Source organism: Aethalodelphis obliquidens, unplaced genomic scaffold (assembly GCF_003676395.1).
Source record: "Aethalodelphis obliquidens isolate GAN/ISIS:26980383/991018 unplaced genomic scaffold, ASM367639v1 scaffold21, whole genome shotgun sequence".
NCBI lineage: Eukaryota > Metazoa > Chordata > Mammalia > Artiodactyla > Delphinidae > Aethalodelphis > Aethalodelphis obliquidens.
Window position 1 is genome coordinate 18,287,290 of NW_020837965.1, and position 20,030 is coordinate 18,307,319.

The 20,030-nt window shown below is 41.3% G+C and overlaps 1 protein-coding gene across 3 annotated transcripts in view; it reads left to right on the forward strand.

The window, feature by feature from the left end:
* Positions 1-3,664: 3,664 nt before the first annotated feature.
* Positions 3,665-20,030, forward strand: part of PPP4R4 (protein phosphatase 4 regulatory subunit 4) — a 120,608-nt gene continuing 104,242 nt past the window's right edge. For all 3 annotated transcript variants that reach the window (XM_027120456.1, XM_027120455.1, XM_027120454.1), the window contains exons 1-2: positions 3,665-3,934; positions 5,408-5,481. Coding sequence is in view for 1 of the 3 variants with exons in the window: in XM_027120454.1 (XP_026976255.1) it covers positions 3,818-3,934; positions 5,408-5,481 (191 nt within the window). In the remaining 2 variants the exon portion in view is untranslated. The remainder of the gene's footprint in view (positions 3,935-5,407; positions 5,482-20,030) is intronic.

The following is a 20,030-nucleotide window of genomic DNA, read 5'->3' on the forward strand; positions in this document are numbered from 1 at the left end:
TGGAGGCTCTAGGAGAAGTTCCCCCCCCCCCCTTTTCCAGCTTCTAGAAGTTGTCCCCTTGAGCCCTCTTCCATCTTCAAAGCCAGCAATGGCTGGTCAAGATTCTCCTGCATCACATCACTCTGACACTGACCCTTGTGCCTCCCTCTTTTACTCATAAGGACCCTTATGATTACACTGGGCCCATCTGGATCAAGATAATCTTCCCACCTCAAAATCCTTAAACTAGTCACATCCTTAAAGTCCCTTTTGCCACGTAAGGTAACACAGTCACACATTCAGAGGATTAGGATGTGGACATCTTTGGGAGAGCATTATTCTGCCTCCCACAATAATCAACTGATTCAGCACAATTTATTTAACCTTTTCTGAACCTGGGTACTGGGAAACACTGGTCTGGTTGTAATAATAATAATAATAATAGCAAGCACTGAATGCTTGCTGTGTACCAGGAATTTCTCTAAGCATTGTATGCATATTACCTCATTTAATACTTACATGACTTTATGCTAAGGCCAGTACTATTATTTCTATCTTAGAAATGAGTAAAGTGAGGGACAAAGTCATTAAGTACCTTCCCTACAATAGGAAATGGCAGAGCCAGGACTCGAACCCAGGCAGTTGGGATCCTAAGTCCATGCACCCAACCACCACGTTACTGTTCAATGAACAAAATAAATACATAAATCTAGCTTTCCTTAGCTGCTCAAGCCTAAGTCCCATAACTTCTTTGAGCCTCGGTTTCTTTCTCTATAAAATTGGAAAAGTGGTGCAGCTCTTCTGCATTTCACGGGGCTGCTTTGAGGACACATTGAGACAAGCTGTAACAAAGCGGTTCAGATAAGGAAAACAGGGCTCCAAGAGTCATTCCACTGCATGTCACTGGCAGAGCCAGGACTGGGACTCAGGTTTCCTGGCAAGGTGGTCTATTTCCACCACAGGGTGGTAACTATAGCAGGCACAACTGTTCACAGAGACTATTTGCCCTTCATCAACCTCAAGCCCATGAAAGCTGTGTCTGTGTAGCTAATCAATTGTTCATTAAGAATGTCATCAAGTCTCAGAGGATGCTGTTACAAAATTCAGATATGAGCTAACACTTCTTAGCTGAGACAGGGTAAAGCGTACAAGTATTATTTAGTAGCAGCTACAAATCAAGGGGAAAAGGAAGAAAATTTCAGAAACTGACAGAAGAGGGAGGCTGCAAGGTACTTGCTAAGGAAAACCACCTCCACCAGGTCTTTGCTTCTTCTCCATCCTGATCCCATCAAGATGCACCTCTTTTCGTTTTCCCTTGAATTCTCCTTAGTGGAGTGGGTATCAGAAAACCTGACTTTCAGCTTTGGGGTAACGCCTGACCGTTTTTTGCTTTGACTTTCAAGGTAATATGGAAAAAGAAAAAAGGAAAAAGGGCGAAGAGTGGGAGGATTCACTCTACCAGATATTAGGATATATAACGAAGTCATAGCAATAAAATCCATGTAGCACTGGTATAGGAACAGATCTAGATCAACAGAAGAGCAACGAGAGCCCAGAAACAGAGACAGGTGTCTATGGAGACCTGGCTTACGACACAGATGCCGTCACATCTTGGTGGGGAAAAGATGGATTGTTTGGTGGGTACTGCTGGGAAAACTGGCTCAGCATGCACAGAAAATAATATTGTATTCCTATTTGCAGTACATGCGAGGTGAATTCCAGATGAGTTAAGACATGTGACAGGTAGAAGTATGAAGCAAAATAGGGAAAAATGTAGGAGAATATTTTGCAGCCACGCGTAGGAAAAGATCTTTAAACAAGACCCTAAAAGCACTCTTCACAAGGCTGAGATTGGATGCATTTGGCTACATCAAAATTAAGGATTTCCCCTACACTGTAGGATAGCAAAGACGCAAAGACCAAGTTAAAAGGATGCAAGAAAGACTGGGAGATACTGGCAATGTCCAAGGCTGACAAGGGATAAATATTTAGAATATGTAAGAAACTTTAAAAACTCACTCAGAAAAATAATAGGAAATTTAGCAGAAAAATAGACAAAAGATGTAGCAGGTAGTTCACGGAAGGAAAAACATCTCTATGGCTCTTAAGCTTATGGAAAAATGGTTATCACTCATCATGAAAATTAAAATGTGATACTACTTTACCAATGCCAGATTAATAGAAATTGGGACATATGTTAGCGTATAAAGTGGAGAAACAGGAACCTTCCTATCTTCATGTGCCATTGGTGGCAGCGCAAACTGGCAAAACCATTCTGGAGAGTACCATGGCAGAGTGAAACCAAGCAGTGTAGACTCCATGATTTACCAACTCCATTTCTCTCTTATGGTCCATAAGAGACACGTGTAATACCCATTCCAGCATTGTCCGTGATAACAAGGAACTGCTGGCAACCTAAGTGTTCATTGATTAAGGAACTGGTAAGTAAAATGTGCTAGACACACAAATCAAATACTTTTAGTGGTCAGAATTAATGAACCTCTGGTATACACAGCCCCACGGGCAGATCGCTAAGACATCAAGTTGAGGGGAAAAACAAGAAACAGAATGAGTTCTTATCACAATACCATTCGTGTATATTAAAAATAGATACTTAAACTAAAAGCAGTATCTTTCGAGGACATATACATGTACTGGGACATATCTTAAACGAGAGAGAATGCATATGCGGGGTAGAGAAACGGGAGGGTGGAGAGGGAATGAGTGGAAAATAATAAAATAAAAGAGTTGGGTGTTGCTGACTCTTAGGAGGGAAGAGTATGATCAACAAAACTTTTGTCGCTGAGGTCCAAAAAAATGGCCCCAATCCCCCTTCCATCGTTTCCTACTCTTAACAGAATCAAATGCAAGCAACTCAGCGTGGCTGCCCAGACCTGGGCTTTTTTCCGTAAAGGACCTACCTCTCTACCTTGCCAAGCACTCGGTTCCCCGCACTTCAAGCTCTATTCTGCCTGCACTTCCTACAACCCAAACACACCCAGACTTCAATTCGAAATGGGCTTACTCTTACTTCTCTTGGAAAAATCCTGTTTAAGATCCAGTTTAAGCGTCTCCTCTCCAGGAATCCTTTTTCTGACGGCTGCCCTTCCCACATGCTAACGCCTCCCGGACTGTATGCCCATGCACCCCGTCCGCATCAATCCCGCCCACATCAGGTTCTATTTCCTTATTTTGGGTACACACCCCTCCCTCAGGGATAGAGCAGAGTTACGGAGATGTTCGCGTCCACAGATCGTGCGCTGGGGTGGGCGGTCCCACGAATAACCGCATGATAATTCTAGCAACTTAAGCAAGATCCCAGCCCACCTCCCTCTTCTTTGTTTCGCCTCTTATTGGTTCAGCATCTCCGCCCCCGGCTACGGACCCCACTCCTCCACTGGCCGCAGGGAGTGGGAGGCTCTGCGCACGCGCCGCGGCTTCGGGCGCGCTCGGTCGGGGGCGGGGCAAGGGGAGAGAAGAGCAGAGAGACGAGAGCGGTAGGGGGCCGCCGCGACGTTGCGCGGCAGTTGCGTCTGGCCCGCGTGCACGCGACGCCCGGGAGGGGGCGGGGCTGAGGCCGGCGCCCCCACCCAGGCCCCGCCCCCTAGGCCCACCCGCGCATCTCACCCCGCCCCCTCGCCTTGGCTGCCCCGCCCCCTCACCTTGGCTGCCCCACCCCCTCGGCGGCCGCGCTCCTTCTCCCGCCGCCTGCTCGCCTCTCGCCCGGCTCCTTCGGCCGAGAGCGGGAGAAAGTCCTGCTGGTGGGCGGCCGCGGGGCTGCGCGCGTCCGGCATCCCGGTGCCGCTCCGGCCCGGGCGGCTAGGGGGCCCGGCGGTCCATGCATCCGCCGCCGCCCGCCGCCGCGATGGAGTTCAGTCAGAACAGTCTGTTCGGCTACATGGAGGACCTGCAGGAGCTCACCATCATCGAGAGGCCGGTCCGCCGGAGCCTCAAGGTGCGCCCCGGGGAGGAGGAACTGCCCGCAGGGCGCCCGGCGGCTTGCCCCTACCCCGACCCCAGCCCGTCCGCTCCCCGAGGCGGCCCGGGACCCTCTCGGAGTCCTGCTGGCCCCCCAGTCCTCCTCCAGTCCCCGGCCGCCGTGTTACCCTAACCCGGCCCTTCTCGGGCCCCCTTCTTCGACGTGGCTCGGGTTCTCCCAGCCTGGACCCCCAGGCCCGAGGGACGGGCATCCGGAGCCAGCCCGCGATCCCTCGGACGCCCTCGGTTTTCTAGTCCCCCGGCCCAGCCCGCCCCGGGCCCTTTCCCCAACCCGCCCCTCAGGAACGGCCGGTCGAGCCCCTGTCGTTCGGGCCAGCCCGGCGTCCTCCCCCGCGCCGTCCCTCTCGCACAGCCGGAGCCCCTCGGTTGCGGTCCTTCTTCCCCCGGCCCTGCAGGAGCTGCCCCTCGCAGCTGCAGCCCGCTTATCCCGCCTCCTCTCCTTGGGGCTCCCCCTCCCCCCGCTTTGGCTCCCCGGTGCTGCTGCCCGGGTTCAGGCCCCAGTCCCACTTCTCAGTCTACACGGCCCCGACTCTTCCCCTACCTCTCCCAGAGACACCCCAGATCCCATCCCCCTCCTCCCCCATCAGAGCGAGCTCCGGTCCCCCAGTACCCAAGTCAGCCCGGGCCTCCCTTCTCCTCCCAACTAGCACCCATACTAGAGCCGTCCTGCTACGGGTCTTCAAAGCCCTCTCGACCCTTTGTCCCGATCCTGAGTCACCACGTGTCCTTACCTTCCAGCCCCTCCAGGACTCTAGCTGGGACCCTGCTCCCTAACCTCCTTAAGAGAGTCAACCTTCACTAGGCCCCCCACCTCCCGCTAGCTCCCCGACCCCGCAGAGTCATCTTCCTCCCAGCCTCCCAGAGGCTCCAGCCCTCAATGCTGGCAAAACTAGTGACCGCCCCCCTCCGCCCCCCATTATAGCTCTTTTCACTCCCACCTGCCGCAATATCTCGAATCTTTGATTTCCTTCCAGTCCCAGAGTTTATTCCCTTCCCTCCCCCACTCCAGATTTCGTCTTTCTCATTCTCCCTCGGCTGCAGTATTCATTCCCCCTTTTAAGCATTTCCTGGGATGGAAATGCTGGCGAAACAGTCTTGGATATTAGAGACTAAAAGTATGTATATATTTTATATATATATACATACAATTGATTTCAGCAAGGTTCTGAAGCCCACAATGTGATTCTCAGGCTTCAATCTAGAAGCTAGAAGAGTAAACAAACAAAAAAAAGCCCCCAACCCCCCAAACTCCACCACCTAAACCCAACAATTAGAGATGTCTGAGGTTTGAGGGCGTCAGACCCTTGATTAGTTTTCAGTGACAACGCTAAATTGTGAAACTTTTTCATTAGTCCATACTCAGATAGGGTCCCTGGAGGCAAGACCGATGCGATGTTTGTGTGCATAATTTGTGTTTTACACTTGACAGACACCAGAAGAAATAGAAAGATTGACAGTTGATGAAGACCTCAGTGATATTGAAAGGGCTGTTTATCTGCTCAGGTATTTCATAAAGTCTTTTTGTGATAATTGCTGCTTTTCCTGTGGCAGCATCCACAAATGATTTCTGAAATGTCATGTTACGGTTCTGTTCAGATTTACTTAACCACTTGAACAGAGTACTTTTGCATGCGCAGCACTTAATTATGTTATAAATTAAGATTTAGATATGGACTTATGAACTTGAGAACCGAAATCAAATCAGATACCTAGCTTATAGAATATTGCTTGGAGGAGGAGCAGAGCAACTAATGGTTTGAGTTGAATCTCATTAAAAAAAAAATCTTGCAGCTTTGGCTGTCCTCCCATAAGATCCAATAAATTTAGATGAGACTTAAGAATATCCAGTGATTAATTTTAAGTTAATTGCAGAGTATGAACTTTATATGCTATTTACTGTACAGAAAAAAAAATCCACAAATATGGTAGTTCAATTCTTTTCCCTCAGGATATCCTGTTTATATTACTTCTGCTATGTGCGCTTTATAATTTTGCCTGAGAGATTTTAAAATTTAATTGCACCTACTCTCACTTAAGTTTCATCTTACAAGCTCTACAGAATTGCCTAAGCCAAATGGTTATTACAAATATTTACAAGATTTCTCTCAACTATTTTAAAAATTGTGTTGTGGATTTAACTTCTTAAAAGCTGATGTGAACATTAGTGAAAATATCTATAAAAATACTTCAGAAATAGAAATTTTCCTAAGGCATTTTGTGTACATTGTTTTAAAATTTTTCTTGCACATTTTTTACCCCCTTTTGGCAAATTAGTTTTCGCTTTTTTTTTTTTTGGAATCAGATTTTGAAAACTGGTGTTATTTACCTCCTGGGATATTTGTCATCCTTGTTTCCTTAGCTCAGGTCTACTTTGCCGGTTTCAGGTGCTGGCAAATTTCTTCTTCTTTCTTGTTTTATAGATCATGTTTCTAGTCCCATGATATTCACTGAATGACCCTGTTAAAAAAAAAAAAATCTCTCCTTGATTTCCATTTTCTTAATTATTCTGTAGCCCATTAGTGACATCTTGGGTTCTATTCTTGTCAGAATTTTAGCATGCTTACAATTTAGACCATTCTCTTCAGTAATTCTGTTACTTTAAAATGTTTCTGGATCTTAGACCTTATGTTAGGGTTATTTCCCCTCATCTTTTGGTGATTTATGGTAGCCTGCTCTCATCGTTTCTACCTATTTGTTTTATTTTATTATTTTTAAAATTTTCATTGGAGTATAGTTGATTTACAACGTTGTGTCAGTTTCAGGTATATATCTACCTATTTATTTTAAAGGAAAATGGTTTTATCTATGTATGAATTAACAGTATGTGTTTTTGATGTTTCATAGAGAATATGCCTTTTAACTTAGTTTGGTAATTGTGTAATATTTGAAGTACTTTATTCCTTAATGATTAACATGTCCAATATGGTGAACAGTAGTTGTAAGCATCTGCCTTTTCCCACATTTCTTTTGTTTGGAGTAGGTAGACAACGGGTGAAAATTTGGATAAGCTTCTTTTAGCATACAGCAGTTAATGACTTGAAGTCAGTGCCTACTTACTCCTACTTAATTCTCTCCGTATAAATGCTGGCTGACAGTGAGGAAATAGAGAGTTTTGCTCTACTTACTTGCGACAGCAGATACCTTATTTTAGGTATCAGTGACAAGGCTTCTTTTTTAGGATAGCTTATTTTCTATTTTGCTTTTATTGTTGGCGAACCAGGTCGTCTAAGTTGTTTGAATTTCTCAGACAAAGAACGTAAGTTTCATCCAGTTCTGGAACTGACAAAGCCCTTACAGAGGCAGATGGGTCCTCTCATTCTTAGGCAAGAGAGTTTTAAAAGAGATCTGATATCTTCTTTAGTTTCTAGTGGCGCATCTACCTTGAAGGAGGCTTGCAAGGTGACTCAAAAGGCAAACACTACCTTGGTTGTGCGTGGGCTCTCCAGCTGAGTTCTTCTTTTGTATTCCTACCATCTCACCACCTCCTGGGGGAAAGCGGGATTTCACCTTTAGGCCAGCTTCTGAAGGGATAACAAGACTCCTGCCTGAAGGGTTCTTTCTTCCCTGGGATTCTGGAGAGGGTGTGGGATTGTCTTATGGACATGTTCCAAACTTTGCCTCTGTTAAAGCTGTTAAAGCCTCTTCTCTCACGTATTGAGCCTTCTATTTTAAATGTAATTTATTCCTTTTTTTTCCTATTTGTACTTCCCAAGGCTGTAGAATCTAATACTGAGTCCTTTTTTTCCCTCTATGATTTTCAGGTTTATTTTTGAGTGCTTTACCTTTTCGTCTGTTTTGGATATTTAATATCCAGAATTTTCCTCTTTGTTTTTGAATGTCAGATTTGTTTCTGTAGCTCTCTTATTTTTGTACATTAAATCTATCTTGGAAGATTATGTTACATTAGATTTTAGGGTCAAATGTATAAGTATCAGTAGGAAATGCTTTATGTTAGTGGAGGTTCTGATAGTATTTAAACCGAACCTAGTAACTAAAAAAGCATTATATTGGACTGCTGTCCAATGAAAAACAAATTACACTGTTCATTATATTACCCTAAAATATGGCAGATCAATTATTAATGCTATTTTCATAATTAAGTTTAGAACATTACAGTATTTGAAGATCTGACAAAGATGATTCTGTGGTTTTACGTGAATATGATGCTAATGTACCCATCTGTGGCATTTAGCACTGAAACAAAACAACTTTCCTAATAGTCACAGCTTGTGGCTTAGTCAAAATCATATCACAGTATCTTCTTTTAGTTCTCTCTCTTCTTTGTGATTTTGGTGTATATTTTAGGAATAATTTTGTTAGAGAAGGGTCCTAAGTTTGTACACTGTGCTTTCATTAGGTAAACCTTTACTCACATATCTCTAGTTGCCTGTCAGATAAATTCCAGACCCTTAAGCTTGGCATCAGTGACTCCATCTTAGCTCTGCAATGGAATGTTCCACCAGGCCCTCAACTTTTCTTTTTAATAGCATCATTGAGGTGTCATTTATATGCCATATGGTTCACCCATTTATAGTTGAGTGGTTTCATGTATTCACAGAGTTGTGTGTTCATCACCACAATCAGTTTTAGAGCATTTTCAGAAGAAGCCCTGTACCTGTTAGCAGTCAGTCCCCACTTCTGCCCAATCTTCCCAGCCTTTGGGAACCACTAGTCTACCTTCTTACGGATTTGCCTATTCTGGACATTTTATGTAAAATTATACAATATGTGGCCTTTTGTGACTGATTTCTTTCACTTAGTATAATGTTTTCAGGGTTCACTGGCATTGTAGCGTGTCAGTACTTTGTTTCTTTTTACTGCTGAATGGTATTCCACCGTGGGAGTGTATCACATTTTGTTTGTTCATACACTCGGGTTGTCTCCACGCAGTCCTTCACTTTTTGAAGCAGTCGTGCTGCCTTATTCACTGTTACTCAGATACATCACGTTCATCCTTAACTCTGCTTTTCCCCATCCTGGAATACCTTTCGTTATACCTCTCCAGTATTTTCCATCCCCAGGATCCAGCTGTAATCTTGCATCTTTCCTAAGGCCTTTCCTAACTGCTGACACTACATGGGATCTCAGGCTCTGTGAGCTCCCATATCACTTAGTGGCTGCATGCCTTTGTTTTCCTTAACGTGTGTGTGCGCATACGTTGTCGTCAATAGACTGTAAGCTCTTAGAGGGTAAGCTGTTTTTTATTGTTGTTTTGGTTCTTTCTTGTTCTGTGCTATGATATAAATATATACCTCTTGATGGAATAAAGTGTGTTTATTTACCTTAAGATGACCGAAGTGCCAGATGAATTAAGCAACTTTTGACTTTTTTGTATCGTAGGCAATAGAATCAGACAGATTTACGTTATGTCCTCCCACTTACTATCTGCGTGACCATGGGCAAGTTATGATGGTTGTTAAATCCTGGTTTTCTCATCTGCAAAGTGGAAAATAATAATTCTTGTTTCCCAAGGTGGTTAGCCCCAAACACCAAAAAGGTACCCAATTAATATTAATTCCCTTCTGTTTCCTTTGCCATGTCCCTAATTCCTTACTCCTTAGGTGCTCAAGGTACATTACAAACTTTTAAAAGAGGATAGCAGTATTAATTTTGTCTTCCAATAATTTAATAAAGTAATAGGCAAGTAAAGTATATCAACTGAAGTTTGTGATAGATATCTATTAACTTCCTTTGCTAATAGTATTTATCAGAATCTTCACATGTTATACTTATTTTAAACTGATGGTAAGGTCAGCCTGTTTAAGCAATATTTGCTATTTATATTATGCGTTAAATGTGTTGATTGGTTAATGTACCTAACCTAACTTTTATGTTGCTTACTTTTACGGTCATTTAAAAACCGTTTGTCACTTTGCACTGTGAGTTTTAAAACATTTCGCCCTTTGCCTTTTAGGGACAGTCAGATAAAGTACATCGTTAATTAGGAACTTTTTCCTTTTTCTTTCTCTCCCCCCCACCCCCCTCCCCTTTTTAAAAAAAAACAGGAGTAAGTGCTCCCCCTAGTGATAGCACAGAGTGAGAATCTGCAGCCAAATCTGGAAATAAAAGTGCTGTGAACTGTGCCTATTGCTGATCACGTTTGGGAGCTCTTGCATTCAAGACTAGCACAGGGTAGCAAGGAGGTCATGAGGGAGAACTTTGCTACCAGCTAGCTTTTGGTTGTTTTATCTTTAAGACTACCTGTCCTATTTGCTTGGCAAATGGGAAAAGTTGTGTGAAAATCTCCTTTGTATGCCCTTATTTCTAAGATCTTCTGTATCTCCACATTTCTTTTGCCTTTACTATTCTTTTGATTTCTTTTTTTTTGACACCTGTCATTTAGTACTGTTTTGGTGAGGTGGGGTGCTTACGGGGTGTGTGTGTGTGAGATAGAGAAAGAGAAAGAGAGAGAGAGAGAGAGAGAGAGAGAGAGAGAGAGAGAGAGTGTGTGTGTGTGTGTGTGTGTGTGTGTGTGTGTGTGTGTGAGAGAGAGAGAGAGAGAGAGAGAGACGGAGAGAGAGAGAGAGGGAGAGAGTGTGTGTGTGTGTGCGCGCGAGGGGGCCTTGAGTAGCCAGGATTGCATGCCCGGTTTTCTCGAGTGTTGTGCTGGAGAGGCACATCACAGTTTTTAATCCCTCACAGTTGGGATGAAGTGGTTAATCACCCCAAATTGGTTAATATTAATGTGGGGAGTCATAAAAAGGATCCATACTTTCAGGATTTCATTTTAGTGTAAAAAAACACATTTGTTTGCTTATCTTTTGTTGTAGGTCCACTACCTTTTGAGTATGGGTCTGCTTAATACAGTTCATAATCCTTTTTCTTGCATAAATACCCCCATAATGCATTTATAATGTCACGTTCAGGTTTCTTTAAAGTTGAGTGAGAATTTTTTTTAATAACTGTTTATTTACTTTTATAAATTTGTTTATTTTATTTATTTATTTTTGGCTGCGTTGGGTCTTCGTTGCTGTGTGCGGGCTTTAGTTGCAGTGAGTGGGGGCTACTCTTCGTTGTAGTGCGTAGGCTTCTCATCGCGGTGGCTTCTCTTGTTGCAGAGCACGGGCTCTAGGTGCGTGGGCTTCAGTAGTTGTAGCACATGGGCTCAGTAGCTATGGCGCGCGGGCTTCAGTAGCCGTGGCTCGCGGGCTCTAGAGCACAGGCTCAGCAGTTGTGGTGCACGGGCTTAGCTGCTCTGTGGCATGTGGGATCTTCCCTGACCAGGGCTCGAACCCGAGTTCCCTGCGTTGGCAGGTGGATTCTTAACCATTGCGCCGCCAGGGAAGCTTTAAAGTTGAGTGAGAATTTAAAGATGCTTATGAAGCAGTCTGAAAGCCTGTCTTAGATGTTTTTGATTATTTTTAAATTTATTTTTTTTTAATTTTTTTTTGCGGTACATGGGCCTCTCACTGTTGTGGCCTCTCCCGCTGCGGAGCACAGGCTCCGGACGCGCAGGCTCAGCGGCCATGGCTCACGGGCCCAGCCGCTCCTCGGCATGTGGGATCTTCCCGGACCGGGGCACGAACCCGCGTCCCCTGCATCGGCAGGCGGACTCTCAACCACTGTGCCACCAGGGAAGCCCTGTTTTTGATTATTTTTTACTCCGCTTTTGCAAGTTGTCTTGTTCTTCCTAATTCAATAGCCGTTTCCTTTGGCAACTTATCTTTGTTGAGTTTTTCTAAAACTTTCAATTTAGTTGTCATAGAAACGACTCTGTCTTTGCATTCATATGTTTATGTAATACTTAATTATGTAATTGCAGTATCAAGTAAATTGGGATAAGCTGGTGTGAGAACAAACACAGCTGACTCTTGGTTACAACTCAACTGGTTAGAGCAGAAGCATGTGGGCATTTCAGAGAGTAGCCTATTAGCTATAAGCTTTCAGTTTGCCTTTGGCAGGGAAGTGGAGAGTGTTGCTTAGTTGGGAGAGTCTTTTAACACCTTGTTGAGAGAGATACCATCCCTTTTCAGAACATGCACTGAGATGATCTTGCTTCAACCTTGGATACCCATGATATTCCTCTCTTGTCTCTGCATTGAGTTGGGTTCTTGGTCTGGTCTGTTCTTCCTTCACCGTTCTATTCTTAAAAAAAAAAAAAGAAATTAATGGATTAAGAATCTCAGTTAAAGAGGTACTTTCATAAACATATATTTTATTTGTTTTTTAAAACAAACTTTTGGAACATATGCAGAAATGAGCACACATCATAAATATACAGCTTGTTATATTTTCACAAGTTAAAAAACACCCATCTAACCAGCATCCAGATTATGAAATAGGATATAACCTGTTGTATTAGCCTGATAGGTTCCCATTTACCCTTGTCTAGTTTTCCCCGTTCCCTGCAGAGGGTAACTGTACTACCCTAACTTCTAACACCGTAGGTTAGTTTGCCTGAATTTGAACTCTATATAGTAGGAACCACGGAATATACTGTTTTGTGTTTAGTTTCTTTTTCTCAGCCTTTTAAAAAAGAGATCTTTCCATATTGTTGCATGGAGAAATAGATTGTTCATTCTCATTCCTGTATGGTATTCCGTTATATGAATATACCATATCATTTACTTAACTCTTGGTGGACATTTCTCTTGTTTTCAGTCTTTGGCTATTATGATTAATGCCGCTATGAACATTCTTGTACAAGTCTTTTGGTGAATATATGTAGGCATTTCTTTTAGGTGTCTTCATGGAACTAGAAGTGTTGGTCACAGCATATGCATATGTCCAGCTTAGAAGTTACTGCTAAACAATTTTCCAAAGTGGTTGTACCAGTTTATACTTCTACCAGCAGTGCAGGAGTGGTCCCACCCTATATTTTTTAGGAAACAAAAATGACAAACTTTCTAGTACATAAATTTCTAGTATATCCGTAATGAACTACCTACCTAATAGCCCATAGAATTTTCTGTTATTCTGTGTATGATTTACTTAGGTCACCTAAATTTTTTCTTTCCCTATAAGAGAGTTTCAATAAATTTTTACAATTAGTTTTTATTTATTTATTTTCAGCTGCGTTGGGTCTTCCTTGTTGCTCGCGGGCTTTCTCTAGTTGTGGTGAGCAGGGGCTGCTCTTCGTTGTGGTGCGCGGGCTTCTCATTGCGGTGGCTTGTCTTGTTGCGGAGCACGGGCTCTAGGCACGCGGGCTTCAGAAGTTGTGGCTCGCGAGCTCAGTAGTTGTGGCTCATGGGCTCTAGAGCGCAGGCTCAGTAGTTGTGGTGCACGGGCTTAGTTGCTCCGCGGCATGTGGGATCTTCCCCGACCAGGGCTAGTGTCCCCTGCATTGGCAGGTGGATTCTTAACCACTGCGCCACCAGGGAAGTCTCTACAATTAGTTTTTATTCTGCTAGACTGCTTGGTTAGAAGGTCTTCTTTCATGCGTACCACCTTCAGTACCCTTAAACCGCAGAGGAAAGTCCAGTGATCTTTGTATCTGTACCTCTTTCAACTTGCATATTTTGCTTTTTGCAGTGCCTTTTGTTGTACGTGGTGGCCACCAAATGTGGGAGGCAGGGAGAGAGTGTTCAGACTTAGTTCTTCACAGTCACCGCCTTTTTGGCTTTATGATATTGGTATGTGGTAATCAGGTCAGACATAATCGCAAAATCTATTATATCCTCGTCTGTGGCTGTGCCTTACAGTGTAATTTTCCCTCCAAATCAGAGATGTTAATAATGGAGATTTATAATGCAACTAATAGTTACTTTAGAGTGAATCTTAGGAGTTCAGGTTAAAACATACAAAATATTAATTGAGTACTTAGTATGTGTTAGGCGTCTCCTGGAGAACAAGTGGCATTGTACCAGCAGATACTTGTGTTCAAGGAAGTACTTGTTTAAAGAAGCAAATGCACTTTTCTGAAGTTTCACTAGAATAGTAGTCACCTCTAGTTAATAAGTATGTTGGGCATTGAGAAGGCAGTATGTAGTGTCGGAAATGCTCTAAGACAGGCCCAGAAATATTCTTGGAGGCCGAGGCCTGCTCATTTATCTATTGAGAGACCTTGGGTAAGTTGCTTATCTGAGTCCAAGCCTCCTAATCTAAACTGGGAAGAGTAAAACCTACATTGCAGGATTGTTGAGAAGATTAGAGGAAGTGCATGCAGAGGACACAATGCTTGGTGTAGAGTTGTGTTCAGTAAAGGATAATTGTTGTTGGTCTTTTAAATCAACTGTTGGCACTTCAGAGCATACTTTACTTTGGATGCATAGGCAACTTCCTGTCCAGAAACTTCATGCAGTTATAAAATTTTCTCTCCAGATGGTGCCCCTTTGCAGTTAATTCTCCACCGTGACCCTAGGCAACCAATGATCTGCTTTTTGTCACTATACATTAGTGACAGATTCTTCTGCTCTAGAATGTAGACATGTTTTCATATCTCTTGGATAAATGCCTAAGAATGGAATGCTGGATCACTGGATGAGTATATATACACTTCATTTCAGTTCTGTTGAGGTATATTGACATCTAATAACCTGCACATATTTAAACTGTACAGTTTGATGAATTTTGACCTCTATGTATATACCCATAAAGCTATCATCACCAGTAAGATAATGAACATACCCATCACTCCCCAAAGTAACTTTGTAATATCCTCTCCCTTTCTTCTTTTTTTTTTTTTTAACATCCTTATTGGGGTATAATTGCTTTACAATAGTGTGTTAGTTTCTGCTTCTCCCTTTCTTCTGATAGCCTCTTCCGCTCCAGGCAACCACTGACCTGCTTTCTGACGCTACAGATTAGTTTTCAGTTTGTAGAATTTTATAGAAAGGAATCATACAGTAGCTACTCTTCCGTCTGGCTTCTTTTACTCAACGTAGTTATTTGGAATTTCACTCATGATGTTGCATGTATCAATAGTTTATTCCTTTTTATTATTGTTAATTATTCCATTTTAAAGATATAGCACATTTTGTTTATCCATGCACCAGTGGATGGACATTTGGGTAACTTCAAGTTTTTGGCGATTACAGACTAAGTGGCTGTAAACATTCATGTACAGATCTTCGTGTGGACATGTGCTTTCTTTCCTCTGGTGAATAGCTAGCAGTGGAATGGCTGGGTCATATAGTAGGCGTATGTTTACATTTTCAAGAAACTGCTAAACTGTTTCAAGTGATTATACAGTTTTACGTTTCCACCAGGAGAGTGTGAGAGTCTGAATTGCTCCATAATACTTACCGACACTTGGTATGATACGTCTTTTTGGTTTTAGGTCATTCTGGTGGTATTACCAGTGGTCTAGTGTATTGTATTTATAATTCAGATTTTCCAAACGACCAGTGGACATTTGAACGTCTTTACATGTGATTATGAGTCAGATTGCTGTGGTCTAATTTTGATGAGGTCTAATTCATTGCTTTTTTTCATTATAGTTAGTGCTTTTTGTGTTATATGTAAGAAATCTTTGCCAAATCTAGGTCAATTACATTTTTTTCCTGTGCTTTCTTTTAGAAGTTTTGAGGTTTTAGCTCTTAATTTCAGGTCTCTGATTCATTTCCGCTTAAATTTTGTATGTGGTGTAAGGTAAGCATTGAAGTTAATTTTTTTTTTCCACATAGCTTGTAGTGTACAGTGGAAAAGGGCCAGTTTGCTACTGTAAGAATCAGGGGACCTGGTGTCTTATCTCTGCTATCACATTCAAGTCACTTAAGTTCTTCAGACATCGTTTCCCCCTCTTCTCTCCAGAGGATATGATGGGTTGGACCTCAGAATTTAAAGTTCCATCTTGTTTCAGCAGGCTGTCTTCAATTCTAAGAAAGAAGATAAGGAAAAGATGTTGAACCTCAGTTTCTTATTTCATCCACTAGGCGGTGCTAATGGACATCCCTGTAAGGGCAAAAACTCCTTGGATAGGTGAACAGTTTCAGAGCTTTTAAAAAAGGTCACCTTTGAAGAAGATATTCATAATTCAGAAAGTGCCTGTGTTTCATTAAGGAGTAGATGCAATAATATTATAATAAAACCTAAAATACTGTTTGTCACCGAAAAAATATCAGAGTAGAACAATATTTTCTTTAAAGAGTTCTGTATATTTGGTTTTAATATGTTTGGGGCAGAATGAGAGTTATATGGCTAGCATAAAAACATTTACATATTCAGGTGAAAAATTAGACTGAGAAGTCTGATGGATTTAGAATTTTCATCGAAATTCTCTTGGTAATAAGCTTGCAAACTGTATTTGCTTGGAAACACTTTTGGTAATAAAATTATAAACTATATCTCCTTGAGTAGTAGACATTGTTGCAGAGGAAAAGGATTCACAAAAGTACAGCCTGGGCATCTCTCCTTGTAGCTCTGGTGATGGTGGGGAGGGAGGGAGGGGGGATGATTTACACATACAGTTTGTGTGTGTGTGTATCTCACATAATTTTCCAATTATTTGCGGGGTTTTTCCAGATACCTTCCTGTTATTCGTTTCTAGTTTAATTCCGTAATGGGCACGGAACACACTTTGCTTGAATTTATTTCTTTTAAATTTGCTGAGGTTTGTTTTTTGGCCAGAACATGGGTCGATCTTGGTGATTATTCCATGTATATTTGAATGTGTATTTTCCCGTTGTTGGTGTAATGTTCTATAAATGTCAATTAGTAAACTTGGTTGATATATTTCAGATCTTCTGTATCTCTAAGGATGTTTGCTACTTGTTCTACTGACTAAACAACTGGAATACTGAAATCTCTAACTATAATTGCAGATTTGTCTACTGCTTTCAAATATATCATTTTTACCAGTCGTTTTTGTATTTTGATATTTGTAATTAACGCATATACAATTAGGGTTGTTATATTTTCTTGGTGAAGTAACCCCTGGTAGCTATATAATGTTTGTTTTTATCCCTAGAAATATTCCTTGTGTGAAGTCTACTTTATCTGATAGTGATATACTCACTCCAGCTTTCTTTTGGTTAGTGTTTACACAGTATATCTTTTAATGACCTTTTACTTTTCTTAAAAAAATAATTTTTATTTTGGAATTATTTTAGATTTCCAGAGAAGTTTCAAAGATAGTTTAGAGTTACGGTATGCCTATTACCAGTTTCCCCTAAAGCTAACGTTTGACATAACCATGGTATATTTGTTAAAAGTAAGAAATTAACATTGGTGTAACACTATTTACTAAGTGCCAGACTCTGTTTGGATTTCACTAGTTTTTTCACTAATGTGCTTTTTCTCCTGTTTCAAAATCTAATCCAGGATATCACATTGCATTTAGTTATCCCATCTCCTTAATCTCCTCTGGGCTATGACACATTCTTAGTCTTCCCTTGCTTTTCATGATCTTGATAGTTTTAAAGAGTACTGGTCAGGTGTTTTGTCGAATGTCCCTCAACTTGTGTTTGTCTTGATGTTTTTCTCACTGTTAGATTGGAGTTATGGGCTTTTGGGAAGAATGCCGTAGACGAGACGTGCCTCTCTCATCCCATCATTTCAGGGGTACATGACATCAGCATGACTTATCACTGGTGATGTTAATCTTGATCACTTAGTTGAAGTTGCATCTGCCAGATTCCTCCACTGTTTGAGTGGTGAGAGAGGACCTCCCAGCCTTGTTCCTGATCTTTGGGGGAAAGCATTCAGTCTCTCATCATTAAGTCATTAAGTATGATGTTGGCTGTAGGTTTCTTATGGATACTATTAAGTTAAGGAAGTTTCCTCAAGTCCTAATTTGCTGACAGTTTTTTTAAAATCATGAATGAATATTAAATCTTGTTGAATGTTTTTTTCCTGAATCTATTGACATCATATATGGCTTTTCTTATTTAGTCCTTAATATGGTGAATTACACTGATCAGTTTTCAAATGATGAACCAGCCTTGCATCCTTGGGATGAAATCTACTTGGTCATGATGTATGAGTCTTTTATATGTTTCTGGACTCTATTTGCTACTATGTTTTTGAGGATTTTTGCATCTATTTTAATGAGAGATATTGTTTTGCAGTTTTATTGTAATATCTGTGCCTAGTTTTTGGGGAATGCTCATGAGATGACTTGGGAAGTGGTTTTCTATTTTTCTGGAAGAGATTGTCTAGAATCGATATTATCTCTTCCCTAAATGTTAGGTAGAATTCACCCATTAAACCATCTGGGCCTGGAATTTTATTTTTGAAAGATTTTTAACTAAAAATTCTACTTATTAAATAGATATATGGGTATTTGGGTCATTTATTTCTTCTTGAAATAAATAGATGTATGGGTATTTGGGTCATTTATTTCTTCTATTTATTATTATTATTTTTTAATGTTTTCCTGTTTTCAATTTCACTGATTTTTATTCTAATATTTATTATTTCCTTCCTTCTGCTTGCTTTACGTTTAGTTTTCTTTTTCTAGTTTTTTAAAAATTTATTTATTTAATTTTGGCTGCATTGGGTCTTCGTTGCTGCGTGTGGGCTTTCTCTAGTTTCCGCGAGAGGGGGCTACTCTTCGTTGCAGTGCATGGGCTTCTTATTGTGGTGGCTTCTCTTGTTGTGGAGCACCAGCTCTAGGCACGCGAGCTTCAGTAGTTGTGGCACGTGGGCTCAGTAGTCGTGGCTCGCGGGCTCCAGAGCGCAGGCTCAGTAGTTGTGGCACATGGGCTTAGTTGCTCTGTGGCATGTGGGATCTTCCCGGACCAGGGATTGAACCTATGCCGCCTGCACTGGCAGGCAGATTCTTAACCACTGCACCACCAGGGAAGTCCCTTCTTTCTCTAGTTTCTTAAAGGGAAGCTCAGGTTATTGATTTTTAGATCGTTCTTCTATTCTGATATATGCATTTTAATGCTATAAGTTTCCCTTTAGCTGCATCCTACAAATTTTGATATGTTGTATCTTCATTATTGTTTAGTTGAAAAAGTTTTTAAATTTATCTCAAGACTTCTTCTTTGACTCATGAAACTCATGAGTCATTTAGAAGTGTGTTGTTTTATTTCCATATATTTGGAGATTTTCTGCATATTTTTTTGTTACTGATTTCTAATTTAGTTCCATTATGGTTTGAGCATGTACTTGCTCTGATTTCTATGACCTCCCCTTTTTCCCCATTACAGCTCTGACTTCATTTCTTACTATTCCCTTCTTCGCTTAGTGTGTTCTCCAGCCATCCTTGCTATTCATTAAATACACCAAGTACACATTTACCTCAGGGCTTTCGCACTTGCTGTTCCTTCTGCTTTTAATGTTTTTTTCCTCGATATCCGCATTGCATTGCTAGCTCTATCACTTCCTTCAGATCTTTTCTCAAATTTGGGTTGTCTACTTATCTAGGATAAATGGCACCAACATCTACTTAATGTCACAGGTTAAAAACCTGGGAGTATCCTCAGTTTTTCCTGTTCCTCGTCGCTATTTAAGCAGATTAATAAATCTTTTTTTTTTTAACAAAGTGGGAACATTCACACGGTTTCTGTAGTTTTCTGAGATACACATTGTTTAAAAAAACATTTGTTTCATCAAGATGGTTTTCAAATATTGGATTAGCAGAAACCTGCTGGAGGGTCATAAATTCCAGCGTTTTACTCATTTCTTTCGGTATAATGGTGGGTAAGTAGATGTGGCCTCCTTTCTTTTTTTTTTTTTTTTCTTCCAGAAAAATATTTCTTAATGTTCCAAAATGGCATATATTTTATTAGTTAACTCTAGTCTCTTATTTATTATACAGGAGTATATATAATCCGTCTCTAGGCTAATTTTATGTCTCTTTTTATTCAGCAGTGAGAGCTATGTAACTTGCGTTTTTCTTTTAATCCCTGTTGCTAAGAAACACAGAGCACAGCCACAAACCACCTGTGTGACCTTGGGAGCATCATTTAGCTCCTCTGAATTCTGTCGGTGAAGTGAGGGAGCTGTACTAATCATGCTGCCGAGACTCTCCTTGCTCTGTGACTCTGTAAACTTAACTCCGTGCTCACCCTGGTTATCAGCTTTCCTCAGGTGGTTAGTACATACATTTCTCTTCTCCTTCAAAATTATTTACTTTTCTCTAGCTAACCGCCCCCCCCCCCCAAACTCAGGATATATTAGTCAGCTCTGATTCTTTTGACTAGTATTTTCTAAAAAAATACTAA